General features: G+C 41.2%; 2 protein-coding genes across 2 annotated transcripts; both read left to right on the top strand.

Annotated features, from left to right (window-relative positions):
• The first annotated feature begins 486 nt into the window (after positions 1–486).
• Positions 487–1,446, top strand: LOC103736691 (olfactory receptor 10Q1-like). Its single transcript, XM_008836197.1, has one exon. It carries the CDS (start codon positions 487–489, stop codon positions 1,444–1,446), a length of 960 nt encoding a protein of 319 aa, XP_008834419.1.
• A 12,874-nt stretch (positions 1,447–14,320) lies between these two features.
• On the top strand, positions 14,321–15,286 carry LOC103736649 (olfactory receptor 1S1-like). The gene has a single exon (XM_008836171.2). It carries the CDS (start codon positions 14,351–14,353, stop codon positions 15,284–15,286), a length of 936 nt encoding a protein of 311 aa, XP_008834393.1. The 5' UTR covers positions 14,321–14,350.
• The last annotated feature ends 5,224 nt before the right edge of the window (positions 15,287–20,510 follow it).

Below are 20,510 nucleotides of genomic sequence, written 5' to 3'. Positions count from 1 at the left end.
TTCAATAAGAATGTTTACCTGAGATGCTGAGCACAGTGGCATAAGCCTTTAATCCCAGTACTCAGGAGGCAGAGGCAAGCAGATGTCTGTGTGTTAGAGGCCAGCCTGATCTACATAGTGAATTCCAGGCCAGCTGGAGCTACAGTGAGACCCTGCCTAAAAAAGAGAATGTTTTCCCAGTAAGGCAATCAAAATATATCTATTTATAAAATATCTACAACTATTTATGACAGTGAGATTAAAAATACTAGAGTGAAAAAATTGTATCACTAGGAGAATTTGCAAGGTTTGTTGTGAGAATTTGCTATAGGTCAGTGCCCCATTAATAAAGATGTTCATGTGACCCTTCTATTATTAATCATCCCTTAGCGTTGTGTTTGAAAACTCAATTCTAAATAGGTCACACAAAATCTAAACTCCCTGCTTTTCTGTAGGCCTGAAGCGACTCAGCTAATGAGGGCTCACCAGCTCCTTTCTGCAGAAGACATGGTGTCTAGGAAGCCTGCCCTCAACCAATCTGGGTCCCCTGAGTTCGTGTTCCGCGTGTTCACCACTGTCCCTGAATTCCAGGTGCTCCTCTTCCTCCTCTTCCTCCTCCTCTACTCTATGATCCTCGCTGGCAACGCCGCCATCATCTGGATGGTGTGCACACAAAGCTCGCTTCGCACGCCCATGTATTTCTTCCTGTGTAATCTGTCCTTCATGGAGATCTGCTACACCACGGACGTGGTACCCTTGATGCTTTCCAACATTTTGGGGGGCCAGAAGCCCATTCCACTGGCCGGCTGTGGGACACAAATGTTCTTCTTTTCTACCTTTGGCAGCATTGATTGCTTTCTGTTGACTGTCATGGCCTATGACCGATACGTGGCCATCTGCCATCCACTGCACTACAACCTCATCATGACCCAGAAGCTGTGCGTCCAGATGGTGCTGGGCTCGGTAGGCCTGGCACTCTTCCTCTCCCTGCAGCTGACCACCTTTACCTTCACATTGTCCTTCTGCGGTCATCGCCTGGAAATCAACCACTTCCTCTGCGATGTTGCTCCCATAATGCGCCTGGCCTGTGCGGACATCAGTATGCATGAGGCAATCCTCTATTTTGCAGGCATCTTGGTGCTGACTGTCCCCTTCCTGCTGATCTGCATTTCTTACATGTTTATTACAGCCAACATTTTGCGCATGCGCTCTGCTGAGGGCCGCCAGAGGGCCTTCTCCACCTGCTCCTCCCACCTCACCGTGGTCCTGCTGCAGTACGGCTGCTGCAGCCTTGTGTACCTGAGGCCTCGCTCCAGCACCTCGGAGGATGAGGACCGCCAAATCGCCCTGGTCTACACTTTTGGTACCCCTTTACTCAACCCTTTGATTTACACACTTAGGAACAAGGATGTTAAAGGAGCTCTGAGGAACGCCATCTTCCATAAAGCAGCCTCAGACACCAGCTGATGACTAAGGTCAGGCGATGCTGAGGAAAGTGTCAGTCACTTAAGTCAATCCACTTCTAAAGAAGAACAGAATTAAAATATTTATTTTCCCTCTTTCTCCTTGCTTGTTTTTCCCCTATTGCTCCATGTCTACATCCGTACTCATTTTCCTGAATTGATATGAATACGATTCAAAAGTTTCTACATAGTTTACAATATAAATGTTCTCAAGTTTAAGTTTGCTAAGCTCGCCTATGGCAGCTAGTCTTGCAGAGACCTGGGATACCTGCCTGATGAGAGCTGGGTGGTTTTCCACATGCTGCCTCCTGAGGGGGCAATGCTGTCACTTATCCTGTGAAAAGGTGTCTTTGTTAAGGAAAACTCATAAAGACATACCTTTTCCTCAATATATGAAATATTTTTCATTATGTTAAAAACCAACATTGTAAAAAAAACAATTCATATAATTCAACAATATCTTTCAGTTCTTCATCTCAATAGATTTCTTTCATTTTCTTTTTTTATACCATGCCAGGAAGAGGACAGGGATTCATTTCCATTGACTTGATGGCCACTGTGTGCTGACCTTGCTAGGGTATCTAGAACTTCCTGTTGTTACTGCCAGCACCTCATGCATGAACCCCTTGGGCTGTCTACTCCCACATTACTGTGTGCTCTCCTGCCTTTCTCTTCACCTCTATACCTTTGTAATGGTTGCTGTTTGTGGATCCACTTAGCACAGGGCACTGATAGTCTACCTGCTTCAGCAAGTCCTGCTGGAGGATATGGCTGCAGTATCACATAGCTGTGACCCAGTTCCAGACAACTAAAAGTAACTGGCTCCAATCAAGCACTATCTACTCAACTTCTCATATAGAAGAACCCAGGAGTGGGCTCCAGGGACCATTGCTGCCAGGAATTACCTGTCCCTGCAGCAGTTATAGGAGCATGCTAGGCAGGGAGCATGAAGCAAAATTTAGTTAATCTCTCTGGTAAGAGAGAAAGAGTATCTGACTGTGCATATTAAATGAACCTGAGAACTGATATGACCTTGGAATGATCTTATGAATAAATACACCAAAAAGAAATTTCTATCCTTGGGTCCACAGTTTACTGTTGTATGCACAAAACATCACATCAGCAAATGAACAAGACTAAAACTATAATGCTATTTCTTAAATTCATAAAATGAAAAAGTGATAATCTAATTCCATGTATATTGGATACATAAATATAAGAGAACATGAATCTTGTTTACATAATATTTAGTAATTAATGGCAATGTGTGTAATTATATCTACACCAAAGTGACTCTTTTGAGAAGCCCATACCAACTCTAGGGTACATACTATGGTCATTCTATGACATGTCTCTGTCCCAGTTGCCTAATTTCTATGCTAAAATCAATGCTAAAAATGTTTTCTGAATAAACTCTAGGCTTGTTTCATAGAAAAAATATTCAAGTTTGTGTTTGCAATAGGATCCAATTTTGTTTGTTGTGCTGTTGGGGTTGTGGTTTTAAATTCAGGGTTTCTCTCATGCTAGTCAAACCTCAGGACTGGGAGTGCATTTTTTCTTTAACTGTATATATTCGCTGAACATGGCATTTTGTTATGTAAGAATATCATACAGATTGTACATGGAGCGTATTCCCTTCCACAACCCCATCCTTTCCCTTCTTCCCCTCCTGCCTGCCATTAGTTTTCTTTGTTCCTAGATGTTTTCTTTCTACTTTTATGTCATATGTACATACATGATTTTATGCTTCTCTATAAATGTAGTAACCATATATGAGACATTGTTTTGGCTGTGTCCCTATACACATTTTTATATTATAGCATTAATAGCATCATAAAATAAGTTGGTATTGGCCCTTGCCTTTCTATTATATAGAATAGTTTGAGAAGCATTGATGCTATTTCTTCTTTAAAGATCTAGTGGAATTCAGCAATGGATCCCTCACAGCCTGAGTTCTTTTTTAAGTTAGGAAGGCTTTTTGTGAATTTTGTATTGAATTTTTTGTGTATTTCATACAGAACATCTTAATCTTACTCATCTTTATACCTTCTTCCCCACTGGTACCCTCCTATAGCCCCCAACACTGAATTTCATGCAGTCTGTCATTTATGTTAAGGCCTGTCAAGTCAAGTTAGTATCAACATCCTCCCATGCAAGTTCATCCACTGAGGTCTAGCCAGCCTATCTGGAGTTCTTCCATTTAAGAAGATCAGCTCTTCCTCACACAGCAGTAATCAGTCGCCAATGGTTCTTCAGCTAAGATTGGGATCTGCTGCCCATTTCCACAGTTCTTTGCTGGGTTTTTGTCTGACTGAGTCTGCATGGGTCTTGTGCATGCTACCACCATTGTTGTAGGTTCATCTGAGCCAGGTCTCAGGAGCCTGTAAGATTCTGTTTCCATATGGTTATGAACCTCCTCCCCTGACTCTGCCAATATTTCTGCCTCCTCTTCCACAGTTCCTTGAGCCCTGGGTGAATGAAATATGATTATGGCACAACAAGAGTCCTATCCAAGGACCCACACTCTGTAAATTCATTCTCTATGCTTTGGCCATTTGTGTCCTTTTGAGTTCATGGTCCTCTGTTGCATGAGGGATCTTTGTTGATGAGAATTGAGAGATGCGTTAGTATTCTTTCCACCCACTATGTTCTGTGAGCCTGTGCCACTAAAATTTCCCCTTCCCACTCTCTGTTTGACCTGCCCTCACTCTCTCAGGGTCTCCAGCTCTGGACATGGATGGACAAACCAACATAACACATTTTTATCTTGGGTTTCGCATGGTTTATATGATAGGGAGGGAGGACTTACAAAGAAACCGTGCGGCACTGCGCCTCTTGTTCTGCCCCACCCACAGTCCCCATTAGCTTTCACCCATGCCCCGTGGGTACATGGTTTCACCCCAGATCTGTAAATGTCCCTTTCTCACTTCCACACCTGCAGGACGCCTCCGCCATTCATCCCTGTGGTTGCACACTTCCTTTTCCAGTTCCAGTCTCACCGCTGCTAACAGCTAGGTTCCACCCTTCTTCCCAGGGTGTCCTGCAATCACTCGTAGCTCATGCTTTTTGGAGAAATGAGTGGTTTCTGGGGTACAAAGCCTTAGGTGTAGGGGTTCCATTGTAGATGTGTCACTTGGGATTGTGCAACTCACAGATAATCTCTGTGTGTGACCAGTTGTGGAACTCTGTGATAGTCTCTGTTGCAAAAGAAGTTTCATTGATGAGTGGTGACTGCCATATGTATCTGTAGATAGAAGGATCCATATTTAACACATTTTAAGAAATAGCATTTGTCTAGAGGGTTTTCTCTAAAGTCTATGACCTCTCCTATCATGTGTATTTGGCTGTTTTTACAATACCACACATGAGTTTCTTCCCATTGAGACCTTTTATCAAAAACATTTTCCAGAATTAAAACTCATGAACAAATATGCTTATTAATCCCCATTAAAATTTGATGGTATTGGAACTACTAGCCAATGAAATAAAACAAGAAAAAATAAGAGGACCAAATTCACTTACGGAAAAGAGCATTCATGCATAGCACTGCAGGAGCATGGTGATAGCAAAAATACACTTACTTTCCATCAGATACTTCTGTTTTAAATTTTCTAGACAATGCACCTTCTTTCCAACTTCACCTGGAATCTTCTAACCCTCCTGCCTTCAACCACTCTGAGAATGTACTGTCAGTCAACAAGCCCAGGAATGGATAGAATACAAATCACAAGAGAACATGGGCAATCTAGATTTGCTGAGAAACTTTGTCTCTTTCCATCACTACATCATGACCCAAAGTGTAAATTCTAAGAAGAACGGCTTCTGCTGGACTTCTGCCTTAAAAGGTCACAACTGCCCCAAGTGTAGAGAATAAGAGTCTGCAGGGTGTGGGTCTCTTGGCAAGTCACCTATATTAAATTTCACCCAGGGCAGGCTCCGTGACTGTTTCAGAAGAGGAGTCTGAAAGATTCTAATAGCCAAGGGAGGAGGTGCAAGACCATAAGGAAACAGAATCTCACAGGTGCCTGGTAATTTGCTCATATGAACTTACAGCAATGGTGACAGGGTGCCAAGACCTATGCAAACTCAATCAGACAAAAATCCAGCCTAGAACTAGGGAAATGGACAGCAGGCTCCAACCTTAATTGAAGAACTTTTGGCAGCTGATTATTGCTGGGCAAGGGAGAGTTAATTCATCTTCTTAAAGGGAGAGACTCTAGATAGGCTAACTAGACCCCAGTGGATGAACTTGAACTGATGGAAGTCTGAGTACACTGATTTGACTCTATCTAAGCCGTAACAGGATCCATGAAATATGGTGGGGAAGATGTGGGGGAGGGTGCAGATGTGGAAGAGAGCATAAAGATAAGATGTTTTGTATGAACTCCACAAAAATTTAATAAATAAATATACATTTTTGAAAGTTTTATGTAAATTCTTATGTTGGCTAATTCTATTTATGCAATTACATGATCAAAAGGATTATGATAGAGATAGTTCCAATCTTTATACATCAATATTTTACAGTCTACATAGCTGAGTATTAAATAGCCATCCCTGTCTTTAGGACTCTGGAACACCTTTCAAGTACACTCAAGAAGCCTTACTTATTACCCTCAGAGCAGCCCAAGAAAATTACATAGAGCTGAAGGGATCATTTTAAGATAAATAAGGTACAACAATGAACTAATGGACATAAGTCTACCTTTTACTACATATTCTATATGATATGATGATTGCATAACTTAGTAAATATATGAGGGGGAAACATCTTGTAGGTTAGGGTGCTGTCCTCCTAAATTAATGTGTTGTCACAGAATCAGCTTCAGATAAGTACAGATCTCCTGGCTAAAATGAACAGTTTTATGAGTCAGTGGGCAAAAGTGGGATTGGCCCACCTCACTCTCCCACACAGCGATAAATTTATATAACTGAGACTTCTCATTTCTGAAATCCTAGACCAGACTAAGTCTAAACTGTGATGCTACACTTCAATAACCCATTCCACAAACACAATCCAGTAAGTTCAGGACAATAAGAATTCATACCCCTCAGAAAAATATTCTAAGTCCCAGAGGCAACCCCAATGAAACTGAAATGAGTGATGGAAAAAAGATATGAAGGCTATCAATCAGAACCCAAAGACAGCTGCTGAAGAGAGAACTGTATGAAGCTTGTGTGACTAACACTGTTGTCTTATCATTTTAGGTCAAGACTGGTCACCAACCTTGAAGGAGACTCTACATCAAGCACTCTCAACAATATAGTATCAACCCCAATGTCCAAAATTAGTGTCCTTAGAAGAGGAGTAGGGAGAGTATATGCCTCTCCAAAGACCAATCCTATGTGACAAAAATCATATTTCAAGGTATTCAATTTCATGAGACTGGTGGAAAGGATTGAAGATAAAATACATATATACAAATATATATAATACATGTATATATATTATACATTATATATATATATTTGTAATATGTAATATTATATATGTGTATATGGTTTAAATGGAGTTATGCCACATGGGCTGATACTGTTCCCCCTAAGGGCTATAGGCTATTTAACAAAAAGCCCAGTGCCAGTCATAGGAAATCTCTTTCTGAGTTATAGATCAGAGTAGCCCAAGAGAGTCTATAAACAAAATAGGCTATTGCCATTGCCTTTGGTTACCTCCAAATTTTTGAAAGTAAGACTCTATTGCTGAAGACACCACACACTTCAGACACAGGACTTCAAGGAACCAGATTGAAACATATGGAAGCCTCCTCCCTGGAGCCTACCTCTCATAGTACCAAAGATGCTATGCAAGCTGCCAAGGGAGGAGAGCAATCAATAATCCTATACAGCTGTGGCCTGAATTCTCTCTGGGTCTCCGGCGCAATCAGACAAACCATATAATATATTTTATGTGAGTTTATTAACTTACTAAGGAATGAGCCCAGTGCCTAGCCCAGTGTCGCCGTGACTCAGAGCCCACCTTATCAGACCATACCATGCCCATTGCCCTACTAGCATTCACTAATGCCTCTGCAGCCAGCAATCTTGCCCAAGATCCACAGGGAGTCAGTCCATTCTGTCTTTGAGTTGCTGTGCTGGCTCCAAGCTTCCTACACCATCACACTCTACCGGCAGCTCCTGGCTTCCATCCCAAGATGGCTCCTAGCTTCCCTTCCTACTTCCAGCTCATGTCAGGCCCTGCCCATTGGAGGAACCAGCCAATTGGGAGACATTCCACCCCTTTCCTCCACTCTTACAATCTTTCCGCCAATCTTCCGCTAAAGCCCCTGAGCCTTGGAGGGGATGATAGATGTAGGGCGATCCCTCTTGTATCATGGTGAGATAATGGCTTCTTGGGCCTCCCCATTAGTCACCCTTAGGCCACGGCCCCTGATCTATTCTTTTACTATAAAGACAAATGGAAGGAAGTAGACACATTTAAACAAACATGAATGTATAATACAAATGCTTAGACAATATCCCAGTAGGCGTACCATTTATATTAACTGTTTTCTCCATAGATCCTTGTTAGGTACCATAGGATGGGTATGAGGCATTAATTTGGTTAGCTCATTAATCGTTGGGGATTCTTAACCACCCCTTGTATTCTTTTATTCTTGATACACTTACAGGTGTTGGCTCCAGTTGCCTGGCCCTGCACTGGCTTAATGAGGCAGGGGGCTTCTCCTGTTCCTGCTGCACTTGTTGGTTCCCTGAGTCAGACAGGCTCTGGGTCTGCCTCCTGACTGTAGCCACATCTGTCATCTTCCCATTGACCATACCAGGTTGCTGGGGGAGAATTTGGTGGGTAAACCTGCTTCCATCCCTAATATAGCCTTTATTAGAAGAGAAATGCATCTTATTTCCTTTGCAAACTACACCTAAGGCTCAGGGAACATCATAGAAAAGGGGGATGGAAAGATCATAAGACCCAGAGGACCAGGACACCTGCAGCTGCATAGTGTATTCTAGACATGAGAGGGAAGTTGCACCCAAGAAATCTCAACAATATGGCTCCCTGCAGAATGGCAATGCCAACTGACATGCCTACATCTCTAGATGAAGAGGTATAGGCAATCAATGGATGCTGAGATAGGGAGAACCAGTTTTCTCCAGCTCCTTGATATGTTCTCCAACCCCAAATGGTCAGTCCTAAACACATATACATACAAACAACACTAAATGGACTCACGAGGATATATATACATACAGACATATGCATGTATGTAACAATAATAATTAAAGAAGAGGCCATGAAATTGAGAGAGTGAGGGAGGAGGTGGGATGGGTATTGGGAGAGGGAGGGTAGAAATGATGTAAATATAGTACTCTTGCATGAAATTCTCAAAAAAATATTAAAATTGAGAGAGAGTTGGTATTCTTTAAGGGAGTGAGGCTAGATAGGCTGCCCAGGATCCAGAGGATGAACCCATATGGAGGGACATCTGGGGACACAAACTTGACCTGATAAGCCTTAACATATATGAAAAAAATGCATGAAATCTAGTGGGGGGCTATGGGGATGAAGATAGGGGAGGGAGGTCTAAATATGATTAAGATATAAAATGCACAAAAAATCAATAAAAATGTGTATTAAGAAAAGCTTCCTTAAGTAGTATCTGTACAATAATAACTAAAAGATTAAATTACATGTCTCTAGACTACCTTGTTTCCTTGTTCAGAGTAACTCTATACTCACAGGAAAATAGAAGCATTATGCGGTACCATGTAGTGTATAAATGTGTGCCCAAGGCACAGAGGAGCACAAGAGGTGGACTATATTTAACATAATCTGTATTGCATCTTCCATTCTAATAACATTACCCACCTCAGACTCTAAAATCTTCCCAAGTTCTCTGAGCTAACTAACGCTGAGCCAGGCTCTCAAATAAAATTTCCCTCCATTTCTAGACTCAAAGTAACAGCCGTTGTGAAGAATGTGGTTCTTGATTTCCTGTGTGGTCACCAAGGTGCCAAATAATGCAACCTGAAAATTCTAAGAATGCCTCATGGAGTGGACCTGATTTATTTTCTCCTGCCACCATAGACTTTTCCAAGTGTGTTTTCTCCTTCTATAGCAACAACATGTTGAGTGAACAGATCTGATAAGTGATCTCTGAAGTTGAAATGGTTGTAGTTAACAATGACTCTTGAAATAATGCATTATAGTACAATGCTGTATATTTATCTTAGTCATCTATAGTCCTCTTTTTAACTTCCCACTCTGTTTCCCAGAAGACCCATGTTAAAACAATTAGAAGAGGTAACACATAAACCCCTACCATGAACATATTAGCAAAAGCATTCTGGTATGACTCATGTATTTTTCTTTTCTGTAACCAGACAGACAGACATGTAGATATATTACTTTTTTTCCTCTGTCCTCTCATTACTTTAAGTACTAGTCATGAATTTATGTGACTGAATACATGTCATGTCTATAGTTAACCCACAGATCAAGTTGTTTCCTGGTGAGGAGAAGACGAATGTCCACAGTTTAGGTGGTAAATAACTACAATGTATTATAAAGCACAAGTAAGCATTAGAAGAGCTCATTTTGTCTGTAGTCTCTGACTGTGTAGTTGCCCTTATAATAATAGACAGCAGAGTCTATTATTCCAGGATTCTAAACATGGTGAGTACCATTCAATATCATTTCTATGTTTGTTTTCCCTTTCAATTAAATAATGTTGGGGACTAAGTTACTAGATATACAGACTCTCTTCCAATACTGACATCTTGTCAGCATCCATGATCTCCTTCCACTAGAGATGTTAATTCACTGGAGTCATAACTGCTGGTGAAGAAATGCAACTCAGTTCTCTAGGTATTGACTAAGTGTTTCTATCATTCAGCAGGAAAAAACAAAGAAGAGACTCCTAAAATGTTCCTATGCCACTGGAAACAGAGAAGATGCACAGCCAACAATTCATCTGCACTAAATAGCAGTACCAGGTACTCAGTATAGAAAACAGACTAGAAGACAAAATAAAGCAAAAAGCAAAGTTGCCTGTCTATTCCCCATTTACTAATGCAAACCAGGATGTCAAAATTATGGTTTGTCTTAAGGAAAACACTTCAGGGATGATTTCCCTAAGGACCTGGGATCAATTTAATTTCCCACATGAGCCCATCACTGTAACTACATCAACTGAGAAGCCCAGAAGAGCTGTTCAGTCCCCACCTCTATACTTGCAAATACTAAAAGAAAATTGCAGTCTAGATTCCAATGTCTTCTGAGATTTTTGCCATCATTTAGAGGTGAGCCTTTTAGAATTTAGCTTTAGTCTTAACCACCTAGAATGCTACCTCATGGATTCCAAACAATTTAGAGACGATTGCTGGTGGCCAGGAGAGGTAGAAGGGGAAGGTAAGGTTAGAGTTAGACACATAAAACCACCCCGAACAGCCCAGGACCTAGTAACCACAGGGCCTACTCAGGCTGGTCTCTATATTAGCTGCAGATCCCTGTCAACTTTTTATGTTATTTTAGTTTTTCATGGCATTGCCCTGCTGCAGATGGTTACCCTCTAAAGTAAGAGGTCCTCAGACATTCTCCTTTTCCAGCTGCCCTTCAGTTTTTCCAGAATACTGATGGTGGTTGACTGTATCCTCTCCATGGAAAAAGTATTTGAAAGATGGTGACTTGAAAAGAGGGATGGAGGGAGAAAGAGAGGGAGGGAAGGGGGAGGGGCAAATGTTATCAGGAGCAGGAAGAAAAACAGGAGCCAGGATCTCAAGAGAAATCACACCAGTCCAATCTCCTTCCTCTGTCTATATGTGACTACCTTTAAGCTATAAATGGCTTTCTCACTACTCATCATGGTAAGTTTTTTATATTGAATTGCTATCTCCAAATTTAAAATAAAAGCCAAGTCCAGCCCAATTTAAAATTTCACTTTCACTTCAGTTCAAAGTATGCGTCCTCTCTGTTGATCTCAGATCCCATGTGAGGCTATTGGCTCTGCAGTGGGCAGTCAGGAACTAAGGAGTGGATAGTTAGGGGCTGTGCCTTGTGTAGTAAGGGGCTGTACAGTGGATAGTTAGGAGCTGTGCATTGTAGAGTCAAAAGCTATTGCCTTGTGTTTTCAGGGACTATACGGTGAGTCAGGGTCTATGCCTTTTGTAGTCAGGAGCTGTGTAGCGGGAAGTCATGTCCCTTCACTCCTCTCAATTTTTAGCCTTGTATCCCACAGTGCATTGCTAATTTCGTCTTCATTCCCATTACTGTTTGGGTGGCCATCTTTTATTCCTTAGTTTTATAGGGTCAGGATGAAGTTTGAGAAGACAAAAGAAGACAGTAGCATAAAGGTCAGTTACCAGAAAGCACTACCAGTTGAGTCCCTTATCCGTGACAGGCCTCACACCATTTAGGGGTTCTTCAGAGGCTTCACTTTGCAGACTGCCCAATTAAACATTTCCTTGATAAAAGCAGTGATTTTTCTTTCATAGGAGAGGCCCTTCATGTCTGACACCACCCCACTAGGATGCTTCTGGATTGAATTCCCAGCAAGATAGCTTTAATACAACCACTTCCTAAGCCTTCACTTGGCCTACAAGGAAATTCATGTATTTCCTCCTTGCCATGAGTGGGAATACAGGCCTTCTCTGCCTCCACCTTTTCCCTAGGCCCCACCACAGTGGTCTAATAACCTAATAAGTTCCCATCTTCAGAGGTGAAACAAAGCTTCAGGTTCACATGTATCTTTTAAATATTTTAGATTACCTAACAAATCTCCAAATGAAGCAAAGTTCTGATTGTTCTTGTTTTCATTTTTTATTGAATTTTCACAAACTTCATGCAATAAATTTTGAGCATATTAAGACTCCCTCCCTTATCTGTACCCCCTTCTTAATACCCTCTGCACAATGTCATGTACTTTGTCATATATATTAATGCCTATTGAGTCAAATTTGTGTCACCAGATGCTCTTCAGTGTGCGTCCATCCACTGGAGCCTGATTAACCTATCCAGTATCACACCCTTAAAGAAAACTGACTCTCCTTCACTCAGCACCTGTCAGTTACCAATAGTTCCTCAGCTAAGGTTGGGGCTTCAACCACTTCCCACGTCTATGCTGGGATTTTGTCTGGCTTGAGCTAATGTGGGACTTGTGCATGCTATCACCATTGCTGTGAGTTCATATAAGTAATTGCCTAGATGTCTGTAAAACTCTGTTTCCTTACTAAGGATGTTGAATACCTTTTAAGGTGTTTCTTAACCATCTTTATTTCTTCTATTGAGAACTCTCTGTTCAGTTCCATAGCCCATTTGGTCATTTGTTACTTGATTCTTTGGGGTTTTTTTTACCTTGCTCCTATGAATCTACAGCAATGGTGTCAGCATGCACAAGACCCATGCAAACTCAAGCCTTCAAAAACCCAGCATAGAACTGTGGAAATGGGCAGCAGCCCCCAATCTTAGCCAAAAAACCATTGACAGCTGATTACTGCTGGGTAAGGGAGAGCTGATCTTCTTTAATGGAGTGACTTTAGGATGGGCTTGTCCTGAGGGATGTCTGAGGACACTAACTTGACTGGATAGACCTTAACATAAATGACAGAATGCATGAAATCTGGAGGGAGTGGCTATGGGAGGGTGTGGATAAAGAAGGTTGTATAAAGATAATTAAGATGTTTTGTACGAAATACCCAAAAATTCAATAAAATATAAATAAATACATTAAATAAATAAATAATAAAATCAGGAATGAGACCAAAAATTCCCTCTGTTTCCTTGTGGCCATCTACTACTTCTGGTTCTTATAATCCTTCCACACACCCTGCTTCCACAATGGTCTCTGAGACTTGGGTGACAGAGCCGTTTGATATAGGTGTCCTATTCAGGGATGAGCGCTCTGCCCAGCTGTGAACCCTTTGCACTGCAACAACTGGCCTCACAAGCTAAGCCCACTAGTGCAGTAATGGCATAAATGTTATGGGAGTGACCAACTGCATTCTGATTGGATTTAAGGTCTGCTTCAGAAGAAGGAGCCCTTACTCTACACTGATATCAGGCCTACGAACCTGTGGCTACACACATCACAAGCCATAGGGCAGAGCCTACTATTATCCCGCTAAACAGATAGAGCATTAAACTGACTCCTCATGACTTATTGTTATATCCATAGACTAATGCATCTCTCAGCTCTCACCAGAGAAGCTTCCTCATGCAGCAGATGGTGATTAACTCAGACCCACAACTGGCCAATGTGTAGAAATAAAGAGGCTGGTTGCTTTCTTTTAGTCCATCTACAGGTGCAGTTCCTTTATACTGACCCTCTTCTAACTTTGCTAGAAAGGCGAGAGAGAGAGACAGAGAGACAGAGAGACAGAGAGAGACAGAGAGACAGAGAGAGAGACAGAGAGAGACAGAGAGACAGAGAGAGACAGAGAGACAGAGCTGAGATTAAAGGCACAAACCACCGTGACCGTTTTCTTGTGTAGGTGCTGGAGATTGACCTCAGGACCCAGTGTTTGTATGGCAAGCACTTTACCAACTAAACTATCTTGCTAGTCCCTCTTTGTTCATTTTTAAGTAATTAATGTAGGAGCATCTAGCATCTTTGCAATATGGAGGACACTATGGTCCTCAATTTGGGGTGTTAAACAACATTTAGAGCCAACTATAAAAATTATAGTCAGAGCTCTGTTAGAGTTTAAAACTTGTTCACTGAGAAGCACTTATTCAGTTTTATTGCTAAGACATTTCCTCGGTCTCTGAACTGCTAATATAATTCTTTATCAAGTTGCCTTTCTTCTTAAACAAAAGGATGTTCATTCTCTTTCAGCAAAAAGGAAGTGCCACTCCCAAATAATTGCAGATAAATAGTGCCGTTTGGGGTTTTGCTTTTGTTTTTTACTTTGAGGACTCGAAGAGTTTCTGTTCTTCTCTTCAGATTAACAGAAGTATGCATCAAGGAAACCAAACAACTATCTCTGAATTCATCCTCCTGGGACTCTCCAACCAGGCTGAGAAGCAGAAACTCATCTTTGTGCTTTTCTTGAGTATGTACCTTGTCACTGTAGTTGGGAATGGATTGATCATCCTGGCCATTGGCTTAGATACACATCTTCACACACCTATGTATCTCTTCCTTGCCAACCTATCCTTTGCTGATATTTCTTCCTCTTCCACCTCAGTCCCAAAAATGCTCACAAATATTCAGACCAAGAGTCAGTCCATCTCCTATGAAGGCTGCATCACACAGATGTACTTTTCTATTGTGTTTGTTGTCATTGACAATTTTATCTTGGGAGTCATGGCTTATGATCGGTTTGTGGCTATCTGCCACCCTTTGAACTATAAAATTATTATGCATCCCAGGTTTTCTATTTTGCTCACTGTCATCCCCTGGATTCTGAGCAATATTGTTGCACTGACACATACTCTTCTGGCCAATAAGTTGGTCTTCTGTAACCACAACACTATCCAACACTTCTTCTGTGACTTGGCCCCTCTGCTCAAGCTGTCCTGCTCAGATACAATGATGAATGAACTTACAAAATTTATTGTGGGTTTATCAGTCATCACCTTCCCCTTTGCCCTTATCCTCTTCTCCTACATATGCATTATCAGGGATGTACTGAGAATCTCATCCACAGAGGGAAAGTGGAAAGCCTTCTCTACCTGTGGTTCTCACTTGACAGTTGTTTTGCTCTTCTATGGGACCATTGTAGGGGTTTACTTTTTCCCTTCTTCCACTCACCCTGAAGACACAGACAAGATTGGTGCAGTACTCTTCACTGTGGTGACACCCATGATGAACCCTTTCATCTACAGCCTGAGGAATAAGGACATGAAAGGTGCCCTGAGAAAGTTTATCAATAAAAGTGCCTCCCTTTGATGCCATGAGCTTCTAAATTCCTTTGATCGGCATAACCAGATGAATGATTCAGTTCAAGTTTTGTGTAAACATTATGATGATTCATCTTTTGATGAACATTTTCGTATCTGCCTCCAACTTTTGAAGGGTAGATGCTTTTCCACTTAGTTTGGACTTGGAAACAAGACTCCTAATCCCCATAATAAGCCACAGTAATAACATAAATCTTTACTAAATCTATTTGCTACACATTTTGAGACAATGTGTGTGTGCTTTAGACAATAACATGTACAAGTAACACCTACAGTCTAGATTTTATGTCCTGAAGACCATTATTATTAACCTTTTACTCAATCTGTAGTTATCGAGGTCAACTTAAGTTTGTTTCCCAAGCTTCTGTTCAACTTAATAGTTGTATAAATAAATAATTCTATTTTCAAAAATTTGGGGCAACTATGTTAAATGAATCAAAACTGCTATCAGACAGATACTTTGGAGACTTTGGTATAGTATAATCTCTAAAAGAGTAATATGGGGGGCTTGAAAGATAGTTCAGTGGTCAAGAGCACTGACTGCTCTTCCAAAGGACCCAGGTTCAATTCCCAGTATCCACATAGTGTCTAACAACCATTCATAACTCCAGTTCCAAGGAATCTAACATCCTCTTCTGACCTCCACAGGCTTTGCACAGCATGAGTGCACTTACATGCATGCATGAAAAATACTCATACACATAAAAATTAATTAATTAATTAATTAATTAATTAATTTTTAAAGAGTAATAATGATGTGCACTATTTCCCAAAGCTAAAATCATTCAATTATACAGCACCTAATTTATCATGAAGTGGTTCATGGGACTCAAGATGCAGAGAAGAAATTTTGGAAAATTTTATTCCAGGTGACCTCAGTCACTTTCATGGGAAACCACAGATGTATATGCATTACAAGAAGATACAGTCCTGACTCTGTTCCCAAGTGCCTATGAAAATTTTAAACATGTCAGCATACTCTTGACCTCATCAGCTGGAGGACGTCATTGGTCTAGACCACTTTTTTCCAACTGAAAGCTTGTATTAGAATTATCTAAAGGAGATTTTTCAAAATCATTAACCTCAGAACCTACAACATCTTTTCTGCTTAACTAGTTGGAAGTGATCTTGGTCTCAGATTGACAATAAAGTCATGAAATACACACCATCAATTTTAATGAGCTTTTTAATATTTTTCTGATTTATTTTTATGCATATGAGTGCTTTTCCTGCAGGTATGTAAGTGCACTCATGTTATGCAGTGCCCACTGAGAGGATAAGAGGGCATCAGATCTCCTGGAACTGGAGTTATAGACAGTTGTTAGCCACTGCATTAGTGCTGGGAACTGAACTTGGGTCCTCTGCAAGAGTAGCCAGTGCTCTTATCCACTGAGCCATCTCTCCAGCCCCTAATTTTATTGAGCTTTAAGAGAAGGTACAAAACAGCTACATGCCATGCATGGGACAGTGGAAGCCTCATGACTCCTAGACATACCTTTTTAATGTCTTACTCATTCAACATTTGGGATAGTCAAGAAAGGATGTTCAGTAGATATGAACAAGTTCACGTCTGAGACACTTGAGCTACGGATTTCCTTGAGCCCTGGCGGTCACATAGCTACTTCAAAGTTATATGACTAACACCAACTTCTTATCAATTATGGAAATTAGTTTCAAGGGCATTTTGACCAAGGCTCAAACCCTTAGGCTGTCCTGAGGCTGAAAACATTACAAACCAGATTTTACCACCATCTTCCCAAACCTCACCCTAATTCAAAAATCCAACCCCACCAGACACTTGTGTTTTGAAAATATGCTTGATTATCTGGGAAATATAGTTTTCACTGGTCTGTATCCCTGTGGACCTGTCCTGCTGCTCCACTCCCTCTAATTGGTGGAATCCACAGAATATAGAAGCTGTAGCTCAATCCACTGTGAATCACAGAAAGTAAAAGGAAGGCTAATTTGGTCAGAAAGTGGCCTGTGTGCAAATTGGGAGTTTATTGAGGAAGTGAATTTAAATTAGGGTTGGAACATAGAAGGCCGCTGATTAAGGAAACTGTGTCACAGATTCTTATGAAGACCTTGACAAATCTTCCCAGAAGACAGGCATAGATTTGTGTCTAAATGACTTCATTTCCCTCAATCATTGTTCATCCACTGACAATTTCTACTTACCAGTGCCTGGGTCTGTCCCCAAGACTAAAATAAAGATTTCACAGTCCATAACCTCATTGTACTCCAAAGAGAGAAAGTAAATATAAATTTACATGGTATTTATGATCAGTAACCAAAGGCAATGTTTGGTCCATTATTAATGTCACTAATTAAGGAAGTATAAAGTTTCTGTGCAAAGCTCAGTCAACTGCACTTTACCCTGTTCGTAGTCTTTTATGTTAACCATGTCTAAGAAAAGCCAGTTCGTGGCTTTATGAGTACATCATGAGTAACCTCTGACATCTAATTGTAACAAACACAAATAGGAGTGCTTGAAACAACCTAAACAATTTAGCTTTGGAGAAGAATGACCTGAAAAGTCGAAATATCAGCAATATTTGCTTATTTTAATACTAAACAAAAATTTTTGAGCGCCCAGGTAAGAGTCAAAAAGAAATAAAATAAATTTTTCTCAGCTCTTACTTTACAATACTGGAGATAATAAAGGTATAAATAAAGAAATAAATGATTAATATAATATAATGTGGACCAGCCTGGAGCAGAATGAAAAGCAGGGTGAGGGGGTAGATGATGCCCTAGGGTGGGTAGCAGTCTAAGTTGGGAGGTTCAGCAATGAGGGAGATGTCTCTCAGGCCTTGGAGCAGCAAAATGAATAAAATAAGAAGTGAACCAGGAGGAAATCTGGAAACATATTTCAAAGAAAGGGAAGAATGGATTCAAATATGCTTGTAAGAGAACAGGTTTCGAGGGCCTGGAGAGATGGTACAGCAGTTAAGAACACTGACTGCTCTTGCAGAGGGTTTGATTCCCAGCATCCACATGGCAGCTATGAACCGTCCTTAACTCCAGTTCCAGAAGCCCTCTTCTGACTTCTGCAGCATTGCGTGACACAGGTGCACTCACATACATGCAGGCAATACACTAGTACAAATACAAAAATAAAAATATTTAAGAGAACAGGTTTGGAATACTCAAGGAACAGGATCTGGGTGGGACAAGAACAGAATGAGTAAGGAGAGAGTCAGATACATCAGGCGGGAGAGAGGAAACCATCAAAGCACATCTCATTGGCCGTGGCTAAGAATTTTTGTAATATTTAAATATATTAAATATTCAAGTCATAAGAGTAAATGAAATTGACTGAGGAGTGACTATACAGAAAGAGCATGGCAAAGCTCCAAAGACACTAATAGCTAAGACCAGAACAAAGTCCTGAGAAGCTTAGAGAGGAGAACTGTGAATTTAAGACCAGCTTGGGATATACAATCTTTAAAAAAAAATGAAAGAAAAGAAAAAAATTAAGTAGTATCCAAGAATACAAAGGAAGAAACTGATTTTTTCCTCTGAAAAAAAAGAGGAAAGAACTGCATCAAACACCACAGAAGCCTAACTTGGACAGCAGACCCCTTAGCTGACAAACCATTGAAGTCAATCTTGATTGGGAACCTTTCTCCCTTCTGGCTAGATTACAAAAGGTGTTATGTAAGTTGCTGGGGGAGAAAAGACATCAATGGTCTTATCCAGAGTTGGATCTTATAGGTTATAATACCAACCTGCTGGCAAGATGTGCCCACTGATGCAATAGTGGCAAGATGGTTATGAAGGCAATCAACCACTTTCTGATTGGATATGAGACTTGCTCGACAGGACTGATTTCATGCCTGGTACTGTAAACCCAACCACAAGCCCATGACTTAGGCAATCATGGGCCCTAGGAGGGAACCTATTGCTGTTGCTTTGCTAAATGGCCATGTTTCTAAACACTTATGTTTATATCCATAGATTTTTCCTGCCCTCAACTTTGATAGCGGAGCTTCTTTTGGCAGTGGGTAGTGGTGAATGTAGAGACTCATAACTGGTCAAAGTGTCAAGTATAATTAACTCTGAGTACACAGCTGTGTATGGATCTTCTATATCAACCTCCCACATCCCAGGCTCAGGGAACTTCTCAGAAGAGAAGGTAGAAAAAATGTACAAGCCAGAAGATGGGGAGGAAAGCTGTGAAATTCTGACATCTGTACATGACATGCTGTTGAATGCATCAACTCCCAGCAACTGTGGTTACCTGCTCAAGACCTGCACAAGATCAAACCAATCCAACATCTCAACATGAATGGGGAAAGGACCTCAAGGCCCCACCCTCTTCCCAATAGGAAGAGAACCTATTGACAGTTGGTGGCTGCTGGGGAAAGAAGAGTCACTCCTCTTTGGGGAAGTGGCCACTAATAGGGTGTTCACGTTCCAGTGGATGGCTGCACACCCTTGTACACCCATTAGCAGCATTAATTGGACTCAAGGAGCCATTAATAATAAAAACAAACAGACAAAAGAGGACATGAAGCTAGGAAGAAGATGAGGTTGGAGACATTGAGGGGATTAGGAAAGAGGCAGTGGTAGGAAGAGATAGAGTGCATAAACGTGTGGTGCTGTCAAAGAATAAAAGTATTACTTTAACAATTAAAAGAAACATTCTGATCTACTATCATCCTGCCTTGCAAGCAGTTCTTCAACCTCTATTGAAATCAAGTAAAAATGATTTTACACATTTCTTCTTTATCTCTCTCTATCCACCTTCCACTTACCTGTGTTTCTCTATTCCTTTTTTATTCTTTGGAAAAATTTCATACATGTTTACAATGTATATTGATTATATCTACCCTCAGTTCCCTCCCTCCAACATTCCCCAGGCTGGTCCCTCACCAACACTTCTCCCTCCCAATTTCATACCTCACTTTTTTATAATCCACTGATGTCACCGCCAGCGGCGGCCACTCCTCCGTTCTCGTGGGTGCCACTCCTTTGTTCTCATGGGCATCGAGGCTGCTCCTCCACTCACCCTGGGCTGAGGCCACTCTTCTGCCTACCCTAGTCTGAGGCCACTCTTCTGCTCACCTGGTGCTGAGGCAGCTCTTTTGCTTGCCCTGCGCTGCCTCCTGTCATTGCTGCTTCTGCCCAGTCCCAGACCCCAGGGCTGGTGAGGAGACTGTGTCAGCGGAGCCACATTCAGACACAGGAGACCAGGTTCAGTGACACAG

The sequence above is a fragment of the Nannospalax galili genome, unplaced genomic scaffold (assembly GCF_000622305.1).
Source record: "Nannospalax galili isolate Female #2095 unplaced genomic scaffold, S.galili_v1.0 scaffold337, whole genome shotgun sequence".
Classification (NCBI taxonomy): domain Eukaryota; kingdom Metazoa; phylum Chordata; class Mammalia; order Rodentia; family Spalacidae; genus Nannospalax; species Nannospalax galili.
This window is presented reverse-complemented; position numbering and strand designations above follow the sequence as displayed.